The sequence below is a fragment of the Cynocephalus volans genome, chromosome 11 (genome assembly GCF_027409185.1).
Source record: "Cynocephalus volans isolate mCynVol1 chromosome 11, mCynVol1.pri, whole genome shotgun sequence".
NCBI classification, from domain to species: Eukaryota; Metazoa; Chordata; class Mammalia; order Dermoptera; family Cynocephalidae; genus Cynocephalus; species Cynocephalus volans.
Window position 1 is genome coordinate 67,307,466 of NC_084470.1, and position 16,304 is coordinate 67,323,769.

The window sequence follows — 16,304 nt, forward strand, 5'->3', positions numbered from 1 at the left end:
CCTGGAGATAGCTCAGGTTAAGGGATTAGCCCTGCAAGACTGCCCTCCACTTCAGATTTCAATCTCAAGTGGTGCGCCCTTAGGTTAACCACAACTTCTGTCCAGCGTGGCTACAGATTGGAGCCCCTCCTCAGGTTCAGTCATTTGCTAGAACAGCTCACAGAACTCAGGGAAACACTTATGTTATTGGTTTATTATGTAGTAAAGGATATGATAAAGGATATAGATGAGCAGCCAGATGAAGAGGTACATAGAGTGAGGTTCGAAAGGATCCTGAGCACTGGAGTTTCTGTCCCCGCGAAGTTGGGATGCACCACCCTCCTGGAACATGGATGTGTTCACCAACCCAGAAGCTCTCTGAGCCCCGCGTTTTAGGGTTTTTTATAGAGGCGTCTTCACATGGGCATGATTGATGATTTATTCAATCTCCAGCTCCTCTCCCTTCCCTGGAGAATGGGGGTGGGGCTAAAAGTTCCAGGCTTCTAATCAGGGCTTAGTCTTTCTGGTGACCAGCCCTCATCCAGGAGCCCACCAAAAGTTGCCTCATTAGAAAATTAGAACATTACCTCCTATCACCCAGGAAATTCCAAGGGGTTTAGGAGCTCTGTATCAAGATCTGGGTCAAAGAAAAACAAAGGATGCTCCTAGAACCCCTATCACTTGGAAATTACAAGGGTTTTAGGAACCCTGTATCAGTAACCAGGGACAGAGATATATATGAGGGTACTTCAAAAAGTTCATGGAAAAGTAAAATTAAATGACAATACACATGTCATAATTCTTTTCATAAACTTTTTGAAGTACCAGTGTATATTACGTTCACACAAAACTTATACATGAATGTTTATAGCAGCTACATAAGTAACAGGCAACTAGAAACAACTGAGGTATCCTTCAGTGGGTGAATGCTTAAACTGTGGTACATCCATACATGGAATACTACTTGGGAATAAAAAGGAACAAACTATTGATACAAGCAACAATCTGGATGAATGCACAGAGAATTCTTAGTGGGGGGAAAAAAAGGCCAGTCCTATAAGGTTACATAGTATATAATTACATTTATATACTTTTTTTTTTTTTTTTTTTTTGTGGCCAGCCAGTAAGGGGACGCATACTTGTGAGCTTGGTGTTATAAGGCTGTGGTCTAACGAACTTAGCTAACCGGCCAGCCATTTATATAACATTCTTAAAATGATAAAATTATAGAGATGGAGAATAGATTTGTGGTCATCAGCGGTGAGGCAATCTGAGGCTCCTGTGCTGATGGAATGTTCTATATCTTGACTATCAATGTCAGTATCTTGGTTGTGATATTGTACTATAGTTTTGTACGGTGTTACCATTGGGGGAAACTAGGTAAAAGGTATTATGTCTTATACCTGCATGTGAATATATCTCAAATTAGTTTGCTTAATTATCTTAAAGTAAAAAGTTTAATTAAAAAATAACATGTAATTTAAAAAAATTCAAGTGATACAAAGTGGTGTTTAATGAAAAATGAGCCTTCCACCTCTTCCTGTGTTGCCTCCCTTATGGCAAGCCACTAGTTACCACTAACTAGTTACTAACCACATTATTTTTCACTATTGTGTAGACTCTTAAGTGAATTGCTCTGAATTTTTCAGAACTGGATGTTGCTTAAGCAACATGGACAAAATGAAGGCCCTCACCCTGTCTCATTGTCCTTGTCATGGCAGTTTGTCCCTGTCGCCCACACAGAATCTGTAAGGCTGGGTCTCATCTCTCAGTTCCCTGAGAGAGACACGGTGGGTGATGGCTTGTGCCAGGGTCTGGTCCTGCTTGTAATGTGCTGTGTAAACCTGTGACAGGAATCGAGCCCACTGGAAACATGGTGAAGCAGCCGGCCAAGTTCACTGTGGACACAATCAGCGCTGGGCAAGGAGACGTGATGGTGTTTGTTGAGGACCCAGAAGGGAACAAAGAGGAGGTATGTTGGAGGACACCGCCTCTCCTGTCCACCATCCCTGGAGCATCTGGGGCTTGGAACAGGACTAGGGACTGTGTCCCCAGTTTCCTCATTATAGCTCACAACCAAAACTTTATTTTACCAAAAGGATACTGAGGCTTATCACAGTTAAAGTAACCTGTCCAAGGGTAGTGCCTTGAAATATGTTATAAATTGATTCCCCAAGACACAATGTTGAGTAGAATTAAGAGGACCTTGGATATAGCAAAGGCTTTGTTGAGGTTTTGGTATCGATGGCCAGAATAACCAGGTGATTCTTGCCCTACTCTCTCCCACACTGCCAAGCTGACCATTCTTTGGTTCCTCTCCCAGGGCCTTTGCACATGTTGTTCTCTGTTCATTTATTTTCTTAGATCCATATTTTATTCCTAGCATTTAGCACAATCTGAAATTCTAAGTTTATTATGTATTGTCTGCTTTTCCCCTATGAGGCAGGGATTGTGCTCAACTTGCTCATTTTATTTTTGTGACCTCATGCTGGGCCTGGCATTTCATGAGCTCTCAATAACTGCTGAGCCAGTAAAGGTTTTAGTTACTTGTTTCATATTCTCTCGTCTAGAGGACCATCTTTGAGACAGTGTAGAGTTCTGACTTTTGTGCTGTGTCGTTTTGTTTCTGTGACTTTCGGCTGCTTCTCTCCTGGGGCACTCTGGAGGAGCAGCAGGACAGTAAATAGCCAGCGCCTTCAGGGTTCCTGACCAGGCTGCTTGCTGCAGGACCTTGGCTGACACAGTGTGCTCTTTACTCACACCTGGTGCCTTCTCTAACAGTCATTCATTTTCCCTGCTAGGCACATGTGACCCCTGACAGTGACAAGAACAAGACATACTCTGTGGAGTATCTGCCCAAGGTCACCGGGCTGCACAAAGTAAGATGAAGCATCATGGCCATGGCGTGGGCTGCTCTTTGGGCTCGTTCCCGTATGTGTGGATGAAAGATACCTTAGAGTGGAGAAATGATGGGGACTGACCCCTAGGCCCTTTGCCTTAGCAACATTTTGAGGTTGTTTTTATTTTGGTGGTTGGGCAGTATGGGGATCTGAACCCTTGACCTTTATGTTATTAGCACCATACTCTACCGAGTGAATTAACCCTCCAGCCCCATTTTGAGTTTTGTTTGAGATGGTGTCCAGATGTCCTGAAGGGCAGGGGTAAGATAACCTCTCTTGCAAGAGAGTGGGGTGACATGGGTGTGCCCTTCATTGGAAGAAAGCCCTCGACAGCACATCAAGGCCAATCAATTCTCGTGTACCGTGCCCAAACTTTGAGACATAGACTTTACTCACCATCTTAGGCTTTAGCGAATTTACCTGGAACCATGGACTTAGATTTCTTTTATACTCTTATAGCATCATGATTTTGGAAAAAAGAAATATGGAGGGATCATTTGTGATGAAATTAATTCATTCCAGTCAAGTATGGGTTCACGTGAAACCCAGCATAATACCCTTGAAAAATTCCAAACATGAGAGCCATGACTCAAATTTTACGTGGGAATCATTGTACTTTGTCTCCAATTCACGTATATAAGAGTGATTTTGGTCCTTTGAAAAACACTTTTACACGGTTTGAAATCTTGGAACTGCACATTATATTTTGGGGGATGGTGGCTCCTTCTGCATCCCTCTTAAAGGTGCCAGTATTTAGAGATTTAAATATAAGTGTTTGTTCATCTCCTACTAGAGAGGCTAAGCACATCTGATATAAGCTTAGTTTGCTAACAGGTGTGGTCCCAGACCCAGCCATAAGACTGATAGGGCCAGGTGGGAATCCCATTCAGGCACTTCCCTTGGTTCCAGGGTTCCTGGTTCCAGCCACCTTTGTGTGTGTAATCTTGAAGGGGGTGGAAAAGAAGACCGTTAGTACTTGTGACTTGTTGGTGGTCTTACTGGGCACAGAGAAACGATTATATCTCATGTATCTTTCACATATAGGTCACAGTCCTCTTTGCAGGACAGCACATCTCTAAGAGCCCATTTGAAGTGAATGTTGACAAGGCCCAGGGAGACGCCAGTAAGGTCACTGCGAAAGGCCCAGGGCTGGAAGCTGCAGGGAACATTGCCAATAAGCCCACCTACTTTGACATCTACACAGCAGGTAATGTGCCTGTCCTGCATGGACCTTTGGGTTTTCTTCCAAAGCCTGAAATCTAATCCTCAGGAAATGAAGCCTGGGATGCCTAGCCTTTCGTCTTTTAAACTGAACAAACAAAAAAATTTTTTTTCAAATGTGTTAGTTATATTTTTAGATTTTTTCAAACGAGCTTTTCTTCTCAAAAATCTTATACTCATGCTTGACTTTGATTAATAATTTCTGTGCACATTTATGACCTGACTAAATGTTCCAAAGAAACTAAGTTTTAAGAATCATCTACTAGACCAAATTCTATTGCAAGATCCATTGGGGGAAAAAAAGGATTGAATAAGACCTACCTGTTGAATTGTCAGCTTTCTTTTCAATGTAGAAAATTTAGAAAATAGAAAATGTGAAAAAAAAAGTTCAGCCATAACCTCTAGTACCCCAAGAAGACAGTTGTTTGGACCTTCTTGAGTGCCTCTCTCTCTCCTGTTTGCATTTTGCACTGTTAACAGTAAGCTTTCTGAGAGGGGGATGACTTGGGCTCATGGGATACTCTGTCTCGTAGGAGCTGGTGTGGGTGACATTGGTGTTGAGGTGGAAGATCCCCAGGGGAAGAGCACCGTGGAATTGCTTGTTGAAGACAAAGGAAACCAGGTGTATCGATGTGTGTACAAACCAGTACAGCCTGGCCCCCACGTGGTCAGGGTCTCCTTTGCTGGGGATACCATTCCCAAGAGTCCCTTTGTTGTGCAGGTTGGGGAAGGTGAGTCATGGGGTGGCCGACTTCATCTGCTTCTGGTGTGGTGGCTGACTGTGCCAGGAAAATGGTTGGGGACCTACACTGAGCTCGTACCTATCCCCTTTCTGCCAGGGCCACTTCAGCGGGAAGTGGCTTACTTTGTCCCCAAATAGTAATACTAATATCTTCTATGAGCCATGCTGAGACCTAAGAGCTTTACTTGTGTTAACTCATTCAATCTCCCCCAAAACATGCATATAGGAAAGTTACTGAGAGATGCAGGACTGGGCAGTTGTAGGGGTTGGAGTCTATGATTGAGGTTAGCAGCAGCATCAGATGCCTTCCAGTTTCCATGGCCTTTACTGGCTGCTGGGCACTAACACTAATCATAACACTAGCCTGTGACAAAAAAAAAGAAAGACATAACACTAGCCTGTGTGTTGCAGGTACTACTAGTATCCCCAGTTTTCAGATGGAGACGCTGAGGCTTACATAACATTAGGTATCAGTACTATGAGGTCTCAGCAGGAGTAGAACTACAGTCTCTGTTGACCCTGCCCTTAACCACTCTGCTAAACTCTCTCTGAAGCCAGAAGCATGCATTTTTCTCTAATGTTAGACCCTCTGTCTTTCTGACTTGGTTGCCCTTTTTTTTATTTGTTTGTTTTCCAACTGTGCTGGCTTTTCTAACCAATACTTGCCTTTCCCTGTTCTGTCCTCCGCATCTGCATCTGCAGACTTGGCTTCCTCTTCTGAATCCTGCCTCTGAGCCAGCCCGGATCCTGAAGCTGTTGGCTTCCTAGTTGAGAGCACTGGGCCAAAGGCCTCTTGCTTGGTAAGGGCTGGTTGGGTGGGACTTCTTTGCCAGTTCTTTGTGCAGCTTGAATGTCAGCTGAGCCTGTGCTGTTTGTGACTTCAGGAAATTCATGTGCAGGTGTTATTACAACTTGTCCAGCCAAACCCAAACCCACTCTCTAATTGCATTTAAACATATTTAAGACTTCGCAAGATGGCAGAGAACCTGCCAATTTCCTTTAAATTCTTTAGCTCCATTTAGTGTTTATATGAACTGAGCAGTTACCCTTTTGATGTTGAGATTATTGCACATGCTCAGAATTTCCATGAGTGTGTGTGTGTTTTAAGACACATTTAAACCTGCCGAGGAAATCCTGTCATCCTGTTGTGACTTATTTCTGGTATGACCAACTTTTCTCCCCTTGACAAAGAAAAACAAACAAGAAAACCCCCGACATAATCATAAGTAAAACTCTTTTGGAAATAAGGCAAGAAAGAATTCTGGACAGCTTTCCTATGCTACTAATGTTTCTCAACCTCTCACTCATGGACCACCCCCTTCATTTCTGGCATATCCATCTCATCCATCACTTCTGCTACTTAGTATTTAATTAATAGACCTTTTCTTTTGATTTACTAACCCCCCTTAAATGATTTAATATTAAAAGAAACTTTATATCATTTTCACAATGGAAAAACAAACAATGTCACTTGCCATACAATGCCACCACAAACTTATTTCATCCATGAACCATCTAAAATCGTCTCTAATGTCAAGGCTGTGTGTGTGACTCTTTGGGAAGCGGTTGTTTGCCAAATCACTAGCCTAGGACATCACAGGGAAGAGGAGCCAGGAGAGTAATTACTTTCCTTTTGTGGAGTAGAGTCTTCTCTTCTGGAGTCTGTGACCCTGTGTGTATAGAGAGCTGTCAAATAGGTAGTGTCAGATTTGGGAAAGAATAGCCACTAATAAACAACATGGCATTTTACCCATTGGTCTCTTCTACTTAATGAGAAGGTTGCACATGCTGGGCAAAGAATTCCTAAGGCACAAAGGTATCTTTTTATCAATCTTCCAGCTAACCGCATGGAACAGTAGTGTTGTGGTCCTCTCATGTAAAGAATATTAGAAGCTACCTTTGTCCTTAATTTTTAGACTTACAACTTTAGATTTTTAAACTAGGCCCCCAAATCAAATCAGGAGTGGTGTTTACTACTAATTAGTGGTGTAGAGCTTTTGTAGCTCTACATTTTGAACGCCTTTTAACAGACAGCTCTATAAGCTTGGTCTGCCTTAGCCTACGTGAGGCTGAGCTGGTCTCCTTTTGAGTTCTCTGTTGTTTCTGCCAGGCCGTTCACGTGGAAGGCCACAACATTTAGACTTTTAGAAATAGCTGACCCAGGGTTTGGAACCCAGACAGACATTTTCGAGCGCTGCATTTTCCAAGTAGACTTGAAAAAGTCCAGTTTTCCCAGTTACTGGGCCCTTGAGTGTGGTGGTGAGGTTTGAATAATGTCCATCACTTGGTCTTAACTCCGCTTCACAAATGAAAGTATAAACACCAGTACCAGGAGAACAGTGTGGATTTGCTGCACTCTCCTCTTTTCTTTGCCAAAGTAAGTTTTGCCCAGTTCTTCTGTGGTGTGGCTGGACAACGTTATGCTGTGTCCTTGTTTGCTAGTCTGGTATGCTCCCTGAACAGGACCCCTGGTCTTGGGCAACTGCTGCATACTCTGTGCAAAGCAAACAGTTTCTTGGCGGGTGGCTCCCAGTTACTTTGGCTTTCTGATTCTGACTAAAGAATGAAAGATTGAATTGATGTTGAAACCGTGCTTGCAGCCTGCAGTCCAAATGCCTGCCGGGCCAGTGGTCGAGGCCTGCAGCCCAAAGGCGTCCGGATCCGGGAGACAGCAGACTTCAAGGTTGACACCAAAGCTGCCGGAAGTGGGGAGCTCAGTGTAAATGTGAAGGGTCCTAGTAAGTGCTCCATTCTTTCCCTACCTCTGGTGTAATTTTGGCTAACTTTGTAGCCATGGGATATGGATTTCACCCTACAGCCAGTTCTGATTGATTTGTCCCAGAGAGCTATGTCATGGATTTGAGGCTATCTAGGTCCCATGAGGAAGAGAACAGTCATTGATTAGTAATGTCTGATCTGGATGTGGCCAGAACAGTAGGTGGCTTGACAGCCTTACATTACGTTAAGACTTCTGGGAGTAGAAAAACTAGTGATGTAAGGGATTTGGGGAAATGCTGTTGCTTGAAAAACCGGAAGTGGTCCATTTTTTATTTGAGGAAACCTAGGCTCAGAAAGGCAGCTTCTTGCCCAAGGTCACAGAGCTTGTAGGTATCTAAGCTGGAATTCAAGCACAGTCTCCAAAGCCAATGATTTTCCACTACAGGTTACATTTTATAGACTATGAAATTATGTCAAGTACTTAATTACTATGATCAGTGAAGAATAAAATTCCCTAGGATTAAGTTTTCTTTGTAGATAAATGCCATTTGTGGAGGGACAGGTTACACCCTGCAACTCATTCTCATTCCCGCTTTTGGGGAAGGAGATAGAAGGGACGGATGTCTTCCTGGTTTTCAAGTTTTCCCCTACAACAGAGAAGCAGCTCAGCATTTCTAGTTGTAGTTAGCAACCCTTAGCAGTTTTATTCCCATGCCTTGTGGAATCTTGAGCTTCCTGTGCCAGGGTTGTTCTCACTGTCTGCGTTCCCAACTGGCTGGGGCAGGAGTGTTCTGAGCTCCAGAAAGTTAATATTTAATTTCAGAGCACCAAGCTTGGGGATGGACTGTGCCCTGAGGGTAGCCAGGTTCTAGACTGCCCAGACCTGGAGCCAAGCTGCTGTGGCACTGATCCCCCCCCCCCCCCCCCAGCTTGTTGCAACAGGAGTCAAGGAGGCATTTTTTCCTGACCTTGGGTACCTGTTTGACTCAACAGCTTTCCCAGCCAAACCTCAGGGCTCAACATAAAACAAGTTACTGCCTGATGGCTGGGTCTGGAGTTTGTGGTGTAGCACCTAAAACCCGTCCGCTTGTAGATAGCTCACCAGGGCTTTCTTGCTTTCGTTGTCCAGCTTTAATTGAAAAAGATATGCTGGGACACTTAACCTGAAACTCATGCCAAATACTCATAAAAGTTCGCTCCCTCCCCAGTTTTTGTGAGGGGCTGAAGAGGATGACTATGTTTGTTGGAAAATATTGAGGTGTGACTGGATTTCTCTTTACATAGACCCAAGAGGGTCAGGACTCAGAGCCCTTCATAGCTGAGAATGCTTGCTAAAGCCAGGTAGCTGGGAGAGCTTCCATTTCCTCACTTTGAAACAGAAATGGATTTGTTTTTAGCCTTGGATTCATCTCCTGGGATTTGGGGGTCCCACACTCTGAGGTGGCCTGCCTACTTTTCATATGTAGCTTATATTTTGTGGGTGTTGCTGTCTTTCTGTTCTTGTCTTTTTGATTCTCATGCTGAGCCTAAGATTGTATTGGAAAGATTGTCTGCTTCCATCCCACAGAGGGTCTGGAAGAGCTGGTGAAGCAGAAAGGCTTTCTGGATGGGGTCTATGCCTTTGAGTATTACCCCAGCACCCTGGGGAAATACAGCATTGCCATCACATGGGGGGGACACCACATTCCAAAGAGGTGAGTCTCCAGCTGGAAATGGGTCTCTTCTGGAAGTGTGCTTGGCCCAGGGCAGACTCACGGGCAGACTTCTGGTTGAAGGGAGAAGAGAGGTCTGCTTTGTTGAAAACTTTTTTTTTAAAGCAGCACATAGACATTTGGCCTATTCTCAAAAGCAGCAGAAAGTTGCTGTGGTTTCAGCTGACTTCTTTAAATCAAATGCTGGCAGTTTGGGGCTGGTGGGAGGAGGCAGGGACACCACACCAGAAGGAGCAGTAATAGAGAGCAAATGGCTGAGAGTCTATACATCTTCCATACACCGAGATTCTCTTTTTTTCAATGAATGCTTCTGTTCATGAATGCCACGGGGGCAGAATCTGCTGTGGTTTCCGTTAAAGGCATCCAGGCGAGTGCTGTCAGAGACTGCTGGATGCAGTCTGCAGCTTTGACTGTGGGCATTGCATTTGCCCCTGCATTCCTGTGTTTCTGGCTCTCCTGGGAGCAACTTTAAACTGAATAAATTTAGTACATGCTGAGAAATATTTGGGTATTAGAGGGTTCTGAGTATCTAAGCATACTTTTTTTTGAAACCTCCCACGCCAGAGTTAAAACACATTCATTCACGTGTGAGATAAGCCCTCTTCAACCTAGTTTTCTGGTTAAAGCATAATCAGTATATGGGGAAATATGGGCTCTCTTACCTTCCAGTGCTCTCAGTCTGGGTAGCCCTGTACACAAAAGGTAAATGATAAGGAGGATAAAGCAAGGCAGAATGGCTCAAGTGCTAACCGGGTGGCCACCTGAACTCCCGAGGCAGCCACACTACATTATATTGTTGACGTAACAATGGCTGTAGGGGGGGCCTGTGTGGAGGAAGGGCTTGTCTGGATTTTGGGACTCCAGGTGACAGGATCAAGCAATTGGGAAGAATATGGGAAAGAACTATAGTTTATGGCTGTAGCTAACCCCTTTTTTGCTTTTCTTTAATGCTTCTTCTATTTCTTTCCTTCTAGCCCCTTTGAAGTTCAAGTTGGCCCTGAAGCAGGCATGCAGAAAGTCCGTGCTTGGGGCCCTGGCCTCCATGGCGGGATTGTCGGGCGGTCAGCAGACTTCGTGGTGGAGTCCATTGGCTCTGAAGTGGGGTCTCTGGGTAAGTGGAGGAAGCTGACCAGCAGCTTCTGGGAGGCTGAGGATTACAGGGTCCCTGGGCATGGTGTCCGACTGGGTGTTGGGTCCTCACCCAGCTTTACTACCCTTAGCTTCCTATCCACCCGAGGCTGCCTGACCACCCAAGGCCATCTCTGGATGCTGCTGTGGAATTGCAGTTTCCATTTTCCTCTTGCCGTTCTGATTGCCTGCTGCCTCTGGCACCGGCATTCGTTCATCCACTAGACCTGGAGGGCACAGGGGCCTTACGTGGTATTATGCCCAAAACAATGCTTGGAACGTAGTAGGCACTTAGCAAATATTGTTGACAGACTCTTAATTTAGATGAATGATGAATGAATTTTGCTAAAATTTGAAATTTGGAAAGTAAACAATATTCTTTGAAGAGGGAATAACTGAGAATATTTTAAATAGACATCTGATGTATATGTGATCATTTTCGATCAGGAGTCAGCAAACTTTTTCTGTAAAGGGCCAGATAACAAATATTTTCAAATTGTGGGCCATATGGTGTTTGTCACAATTATTTGACTCTGATATTGTAGCCTGAAAGCAGCCATAGAAAATATGGAAATGAATGGGTGTGGCCATTTTCCAGTAAAACTTTATTACAGAAACAGGGAGTGGGCCAGATTTGGTCCTTGGGCTATAGTTTAATGACCCCTGTTTTAGGTAATAGCAATAAGCAAAAGAAGGAAAAGTAAGAAAGCACATATAATTCTCTTTTTCTTGATATATCCTTCTAGTCTAGAGATAACATTAAACCTTTTGGTATATCCTTTGAGACTTTTCTTGTACATACACATACAAATGTTGACTTGCCACATAAAGTATCTTGGGAAGGTCTTTATGAATGAGATAAATATAGGGTATGCCTTTATTTTTCATGGCTTCAGTGGAATTCCATTGTATGGATGTGTCTATTGTTAGGTTCTCTAGTTATTTCCAGGGTTTTGCTATAAAAACAATGCCGAGTGCATATCCTTGGTTATTTCCTTCAGATAAAATCCCAGAAGTGGATTTGGTGGGGCAGAGAGTAGGTGTCAGATTAAGGCTTTTGGCATATGTTGTCTTATTGCCAACAAAAAGGTTGGCCTGGTGACCTTCCCCATTAGGTGATGTGAAAGAAGCTAAATAATCCACCTCTTCCATCTCTAGGGAAAACCCAGTGGACTTGGGTTTATGGAAAAGCACACGAACATTTTTCAATCTTCTGGCTAATACCTGGCTTTTAGGGAGGCAGTGGGAGTGTGCTGACAGTAATGTAGTGATACAGAATAGGTACTTTCCATCATGTAACAGGGAGACCCGTCTACTCCATCCCCCAGGGTTTGCCATTGAAGGCCCCTCCCAGGCGAAGATCGAGTATGACGACCAGAATGATGGATCATGTGATGTTAAATACTGGCCCAAGGAGCCCGGCGAATACGCCGTCCACATCATGTGTGACGATGAAGACATCAAGGACAGCCCATACATGGCCTTCATCCACCCGGCTACAGGAGACTACAACCCAGATTTGGTGAATCAGCTTGTCTTGTTTTTGTCCTCTCCTCCCTGGCTTCTGACCCTTCTGCCACACTGTGCTTGGAGAGTTGCCTTAAGCAGCGTGTTGAGAGATGGCAGACAGGAACCCTTTAGATCTTAGGAAGGAACCAGGCCTTAATTTGAATCCTGGTAGTACCACTTAGCACTTTCATAGTGTTGAGCAAGTAACTTATGTCTCTGACTCTTGGTATCTTCCTCTTTAAAATGCAAATGACAGTCATGTTTGTTTCCTGTAGCTTCTGGGATGATTCAAGGAGGTAGCATGCATAAAGGCAGCCTTTAGCACACAGTGCCTGACCATGTAGGGAGCTCTATAAACTGCTATTTTCTTGCAACACAGAGCATCATATTTCAGTCTTGCCACTTTCTGTAGTTATTTCAAGATGCTCCATAGGTAAAGGTTGTTTGTTCCCCCCAGCTCCCTTTCTCTTAAATTTGGAGCAATGTTTCCAAGAGCTTCCTCCCAATCCCATAGGAGATTGATAAGCATCAAGTCTAGGCCAGCCTAGCTGACAGGAGGTGGCCACCACTCTCCCATGTGTGCTGCTGTTGGCCCACTTTGGCAGCTGTTCATAAGCTGGCGTCATTCGGGCTCGTAGCTACCCCTGTTTGGCCATAGTCCTTTGCTTTCTGGGGGCTGTAAACTTTTGAATGTTGTCTGTGGCAGATGTCTGAGTCCCCTCAAAGTGGGAACATTGAAACTGGTCATGGCATGGCTGGGGATGCCTGCTCCAGTTACTAGAAATTCTCTATGTCAGCTCAGAATAAGGCAGGGAGCTTGGGTTAGTTTGAGCCTGGTTTTAGAGATTTTTTCTCCCTCAAGAGAGGTTAAGATACTATTTATTTTTAAGTTATGGCCTACTTTTTTTTTTTTTTTTTTGCGGCTGGCCAGTACAGGGATCGAACCCTGGACCTTGGTATCAGCACCACACTCTAACCACCTGAGCTAACCAGCCAGCCCCAAGTTACAGCGTTTTAATTCCCATAACCATCTTGTTAGGTGGATACTGTAAAACCAGATGCAAGTCATTTTGTCCTTCCCCTATTCCCTGGTTACCAGTCTGCATATAGGAGTTTGGTTGGGGCTTTACACAGAAAGATAATTATTATTGGCCCTTTGCCCCAGGTCCAAGCATATGGGCCAGGTTTGGAGAAATCTGGGTGCATTGTCAACAACCCAGCTGAGTTCACCGTGGATCCTAAGGATGCTGGAAAAGCTCCCTTAAAGATATTTGCTCAGGTAAATTTCTGGGGGCCCTGCACAGTTAATTGTCAAGTGACAAGATCTGTCAGTGTAATGGCAAGTTGCTCAGTCCATCTGATCTTCAGTTTCCTCACCCACCCATTGGGAATAAGAATATTATGTCATGGGGTTATGTGAGGATTAAATGAGACTAACACATAAAGAAGAGTGTTTTTATCGTCTTTATGATTCTGTGGAAATAAGGCTTGACTGTTTCAGATTACTCCGTAATGTCTTTTGGTGTGGCTGAAGCTGCTTAGGCCCAATGGGAGATTTGTATACAAGATTTTAAAAATATGTTTATCTAATTTAATTGAATTTGGCCAAAGGACTTAAATGTGGGAATTGAAATTATGAAGCATTGCGTGGCCATGGTTTTATTTTTAGGCCATTTTCTCTTCATAATTAAAAATAAATAAACGCATGTGATATTTTCTTACCTGTTGTCATTGTATTGTGAGAACTTGGCAAATGATAGTTGTTCCTGAAATTTTGTTGGATGAGCAGGTGGTGACTTGGGTGTCTGGGGAGGCCACGGTGGCCCTGTTTGATGCAAACAATGTGAGGGCCACCTCTGTTCCTCACCCTGGCTCTTTTGCAGGATGGGGAAGGTCAGCCCATTGACATCCAGATGAAGAGCCGGATGGATGGCACTTACTCCTGCTCATACACCCCAGTTAAGGCCATCAAGCACACCATTGCTGTGGTCTGGGGAGGTGTGAACATCCCACACAGCCCCTACAGGGTAGGTTGTGAGCTGGAATCCTGGATGTTGCATGAAAAAGCCTAGACGTGCTCTGTGCCTGATGGCCAATGTATGGAAAGAACCCATGCTTGGTGGGCCTTGAAAGATGGAGTGACCTGAAGGATGGGGTGCTCTAGACCACCCAAAAGTATTTCTAACCAAACTATTTCTAACAATGTTTCCTAACAATGTTTTACTGGGTCCAAGTGGAGGAGAACTTGATAACGTTATTCGTGTCTTCTGTAGGTCAACATTGGGCAAGGTAGCCATCCCCAGAAGGTCAAAGTGTTTGGTCCAGGTGTGGAGAGAAGTGGTCTGAAAGCAAATGAGCCTACTCACTTCACAGTGGACTGTACCGAGGCTGGGGAAGGTAAGAGAGGCCTTCACTTAACCTGATGATTATTGCTCCTTGGGGGGGAGTTCTTTTCATTACATTTCGAGGGCAGTACACTTTGAACCAGAAAGTAATCCATCTGAATAGTTCATCTGTGGAGGCTCCGTGTCAGTTCCTTGGTGATATCTTTGCTGATCTTTTAGCCTCTTTCCAAAACCCTGACTTACCACCGTCCCTTTCTCAGTTTTCTTACTAGAAGCTTCCCAGTTGCTTTTTTGGAGTGTTAGTCTGAGCAGGAAGTGATGGCGCAGGACATGCTGTTTCTTGTAAGCTGGTGATAATAAGCTGGTCTGTTCCAGGTGACGTCAGCGTTGGCATTAAGTGTGATGCCCGGGTGTTAAGTGAGGATGAGGAAGATGTGGATTTTGACATTATTCACAACGCCAACGACACGTTTACAGTCAAATATGTGCCTCCTGCTGCCGGGCGATACACTATCAAAGTTCTCTTTGCATCTCAGGTGTGTGTTGGGGCCTGGGTTCATTCTGGCCACCTGTGTACACATCTCCTTTTTTAGTGACAGGGAAGGTGTCTTGAGAACTCTGCTCAATATTTTTCTCTCTGGTTCCTTAAAACCAAGAGGGAAAAATACCCAGAACTAAATTTTTAATACTTTCTAACAAGAGCAAGGCAGTGTATTCAGTGGTTAAAAGCAGGACTCTGGAAAAAGATTTGTTATCAATATATAACCGATTTGTTATAAACTTCTATCAAGTTTTTGATTAAAATGTAATTATCTTCTAGACGTGTTCTACTTTGACCTCTTTGAGGTAATGACTTTGGCCTCTACCCTTAAACTTTTATAGGGAGAGGCATTTTGAAGTTTCACATGTGTGATAGTGCAGGTGGGCTGAGCAGTCCCCTAAAACAGGGAATTTTGAAATATTGTTTAAAATTAACCTTATGTAAGCATAAGAAACTCAGGAGAATGTTCTATGCCTGAAGGTATTGGTCTTGAGTTGACTTCATCTAATACCCTATTCTGCCTTTGTTCTGACAGTCTACAACATTCTTTATGGAGAATTATAATCATTCTGTTTCTGATTACTTCCTTATATTCCCCAAACCCCAGCTCTCAGCTGTTCCTGGGGGACGTTTTCTTCCCCCTGACCCCATTTATCATTGTTATTTTTGGTTTTATTCTTGGTAGTATTTTTTCTTCCTAAGTACTCAACATTTGGTGTCAAAGGCTTAGAGTTTTAAGATTTGCTTGTGGTATCGGGGATGCCAGCATTAGTGAGTGGCCAACTGTACGAGGCCCTTACCTGCTGCTACAATGGAAGACTTGATCTGTGGTTACAAAAGTTTACTCACCACCTGCTGAGTAAAAGTTGTGCTAAGGTTCCCCCTTGGCATTTGGGTAGAAGGCTAAGCCCTGGCAGTTACTTTAGGGGCTTTCCTACTGAGATAGTGTCTCCGCTATAGGAAATCCCCGCCAGCCCTTTCAGAGTCAAAGTCGACCCTTCTCACGATGCCAGCAAAGTGAAGGCAGAGGGCCCAGGGCTCAGCAAAGCAGGTAAGATGGCATGGGCGTGCCGTCCTGGAGGCATTCTGCAGGCCGGTGGCACTGGGCATGTGGTTGAGGGTCTCCACCAGTGGCAGGTGTTCTGCACAGCACTGATGTAGCAGTGGCTGAGCTGTGGGCCAGCCCTGTCACTGGCTGCCAGGGCAGAGCAGGTGCTGTGTTACCTGTCAGACTGGTTCTAAAAGTGAAACCGTTCCAGCTGGCCTGTCTCCTCACTAAAGGTTATATCCTTCCAGGTGTGGAAAATGGGAAACCAACCCACTTTACTGTCTACACCAAGGGAGCCGGGAAAGCACCACTCAATGTGGAGTTCAGCAGCCCCCTTCCTGGCGGCGCAGTGAAGGATTTAGACATCATCGATAATTACGACTACTCCCACACCGTTAAATACACACCCACCCAGCAGGTAGGGTCCTTCTCACCCTCTGCTGGGCCCCCTTATGTGCAAT

General features: G+C 44.4%; 1 protein-coding gene across 1 annotated transcript in view; it reads left to right on the forward strand.

Annotated features, from left to right (window-relative positions):
- The window catches only part of FLNB (filamin B), a 132,646-nt gene that overhangs the window by 63,399 nt on the left and 52,943 nt on the right, over positions 1-16,304 (forward strand). Inside the window, exons 5-18 of the mRNA XM_063113504.1 lie at positions 1,833-1,951; positions 2,781-2,858; positions 3,924-4,086; positions 4,634-4,831; positions 7,443-7,580; positions 9,128-9,254; positions 10,247-10,383; positions 11,729-11,922; positions 13,075-13,188; positions 13,793-13,936; positions 14,183-14,306; positions 14,630-14,790; positions 15,756-15,846; positions 16,092-16,261. Of these exons, the coding sequence (XP_062969574.1) occupies positions 1,833-1,951; positions 2,781-2,858; positions 3,924-4,086; positions 4,634-4,831; positions 7,443-7,580; positions 9,128-9,254; positions 10,247-10,383; positions 11,729-11,922; positions 13,075-13,188; positions 13,793-13,936; positions 14,183-14,306; positions 14,630-14,790; positions 15,756-15,846; positions 16,092-16,261 (1,958 nt within the window). The remainder of the gene's footprint in view (positions 1-1,832; positions 1,952-2,780; positions 2,859-3,923; positions 4,087-4,633; positions 4,832-7,442; positions 7,581-9,127; positions 9,255-10,246; positions 10,384-11,728; positions 11,923-13,074; positions 13,189-13,792; positions 13,937-14,182; positions 14,307-14,629; positions 14,791-15,755; positions 15,847-16,091; positions 16,262-16,304) is intronic.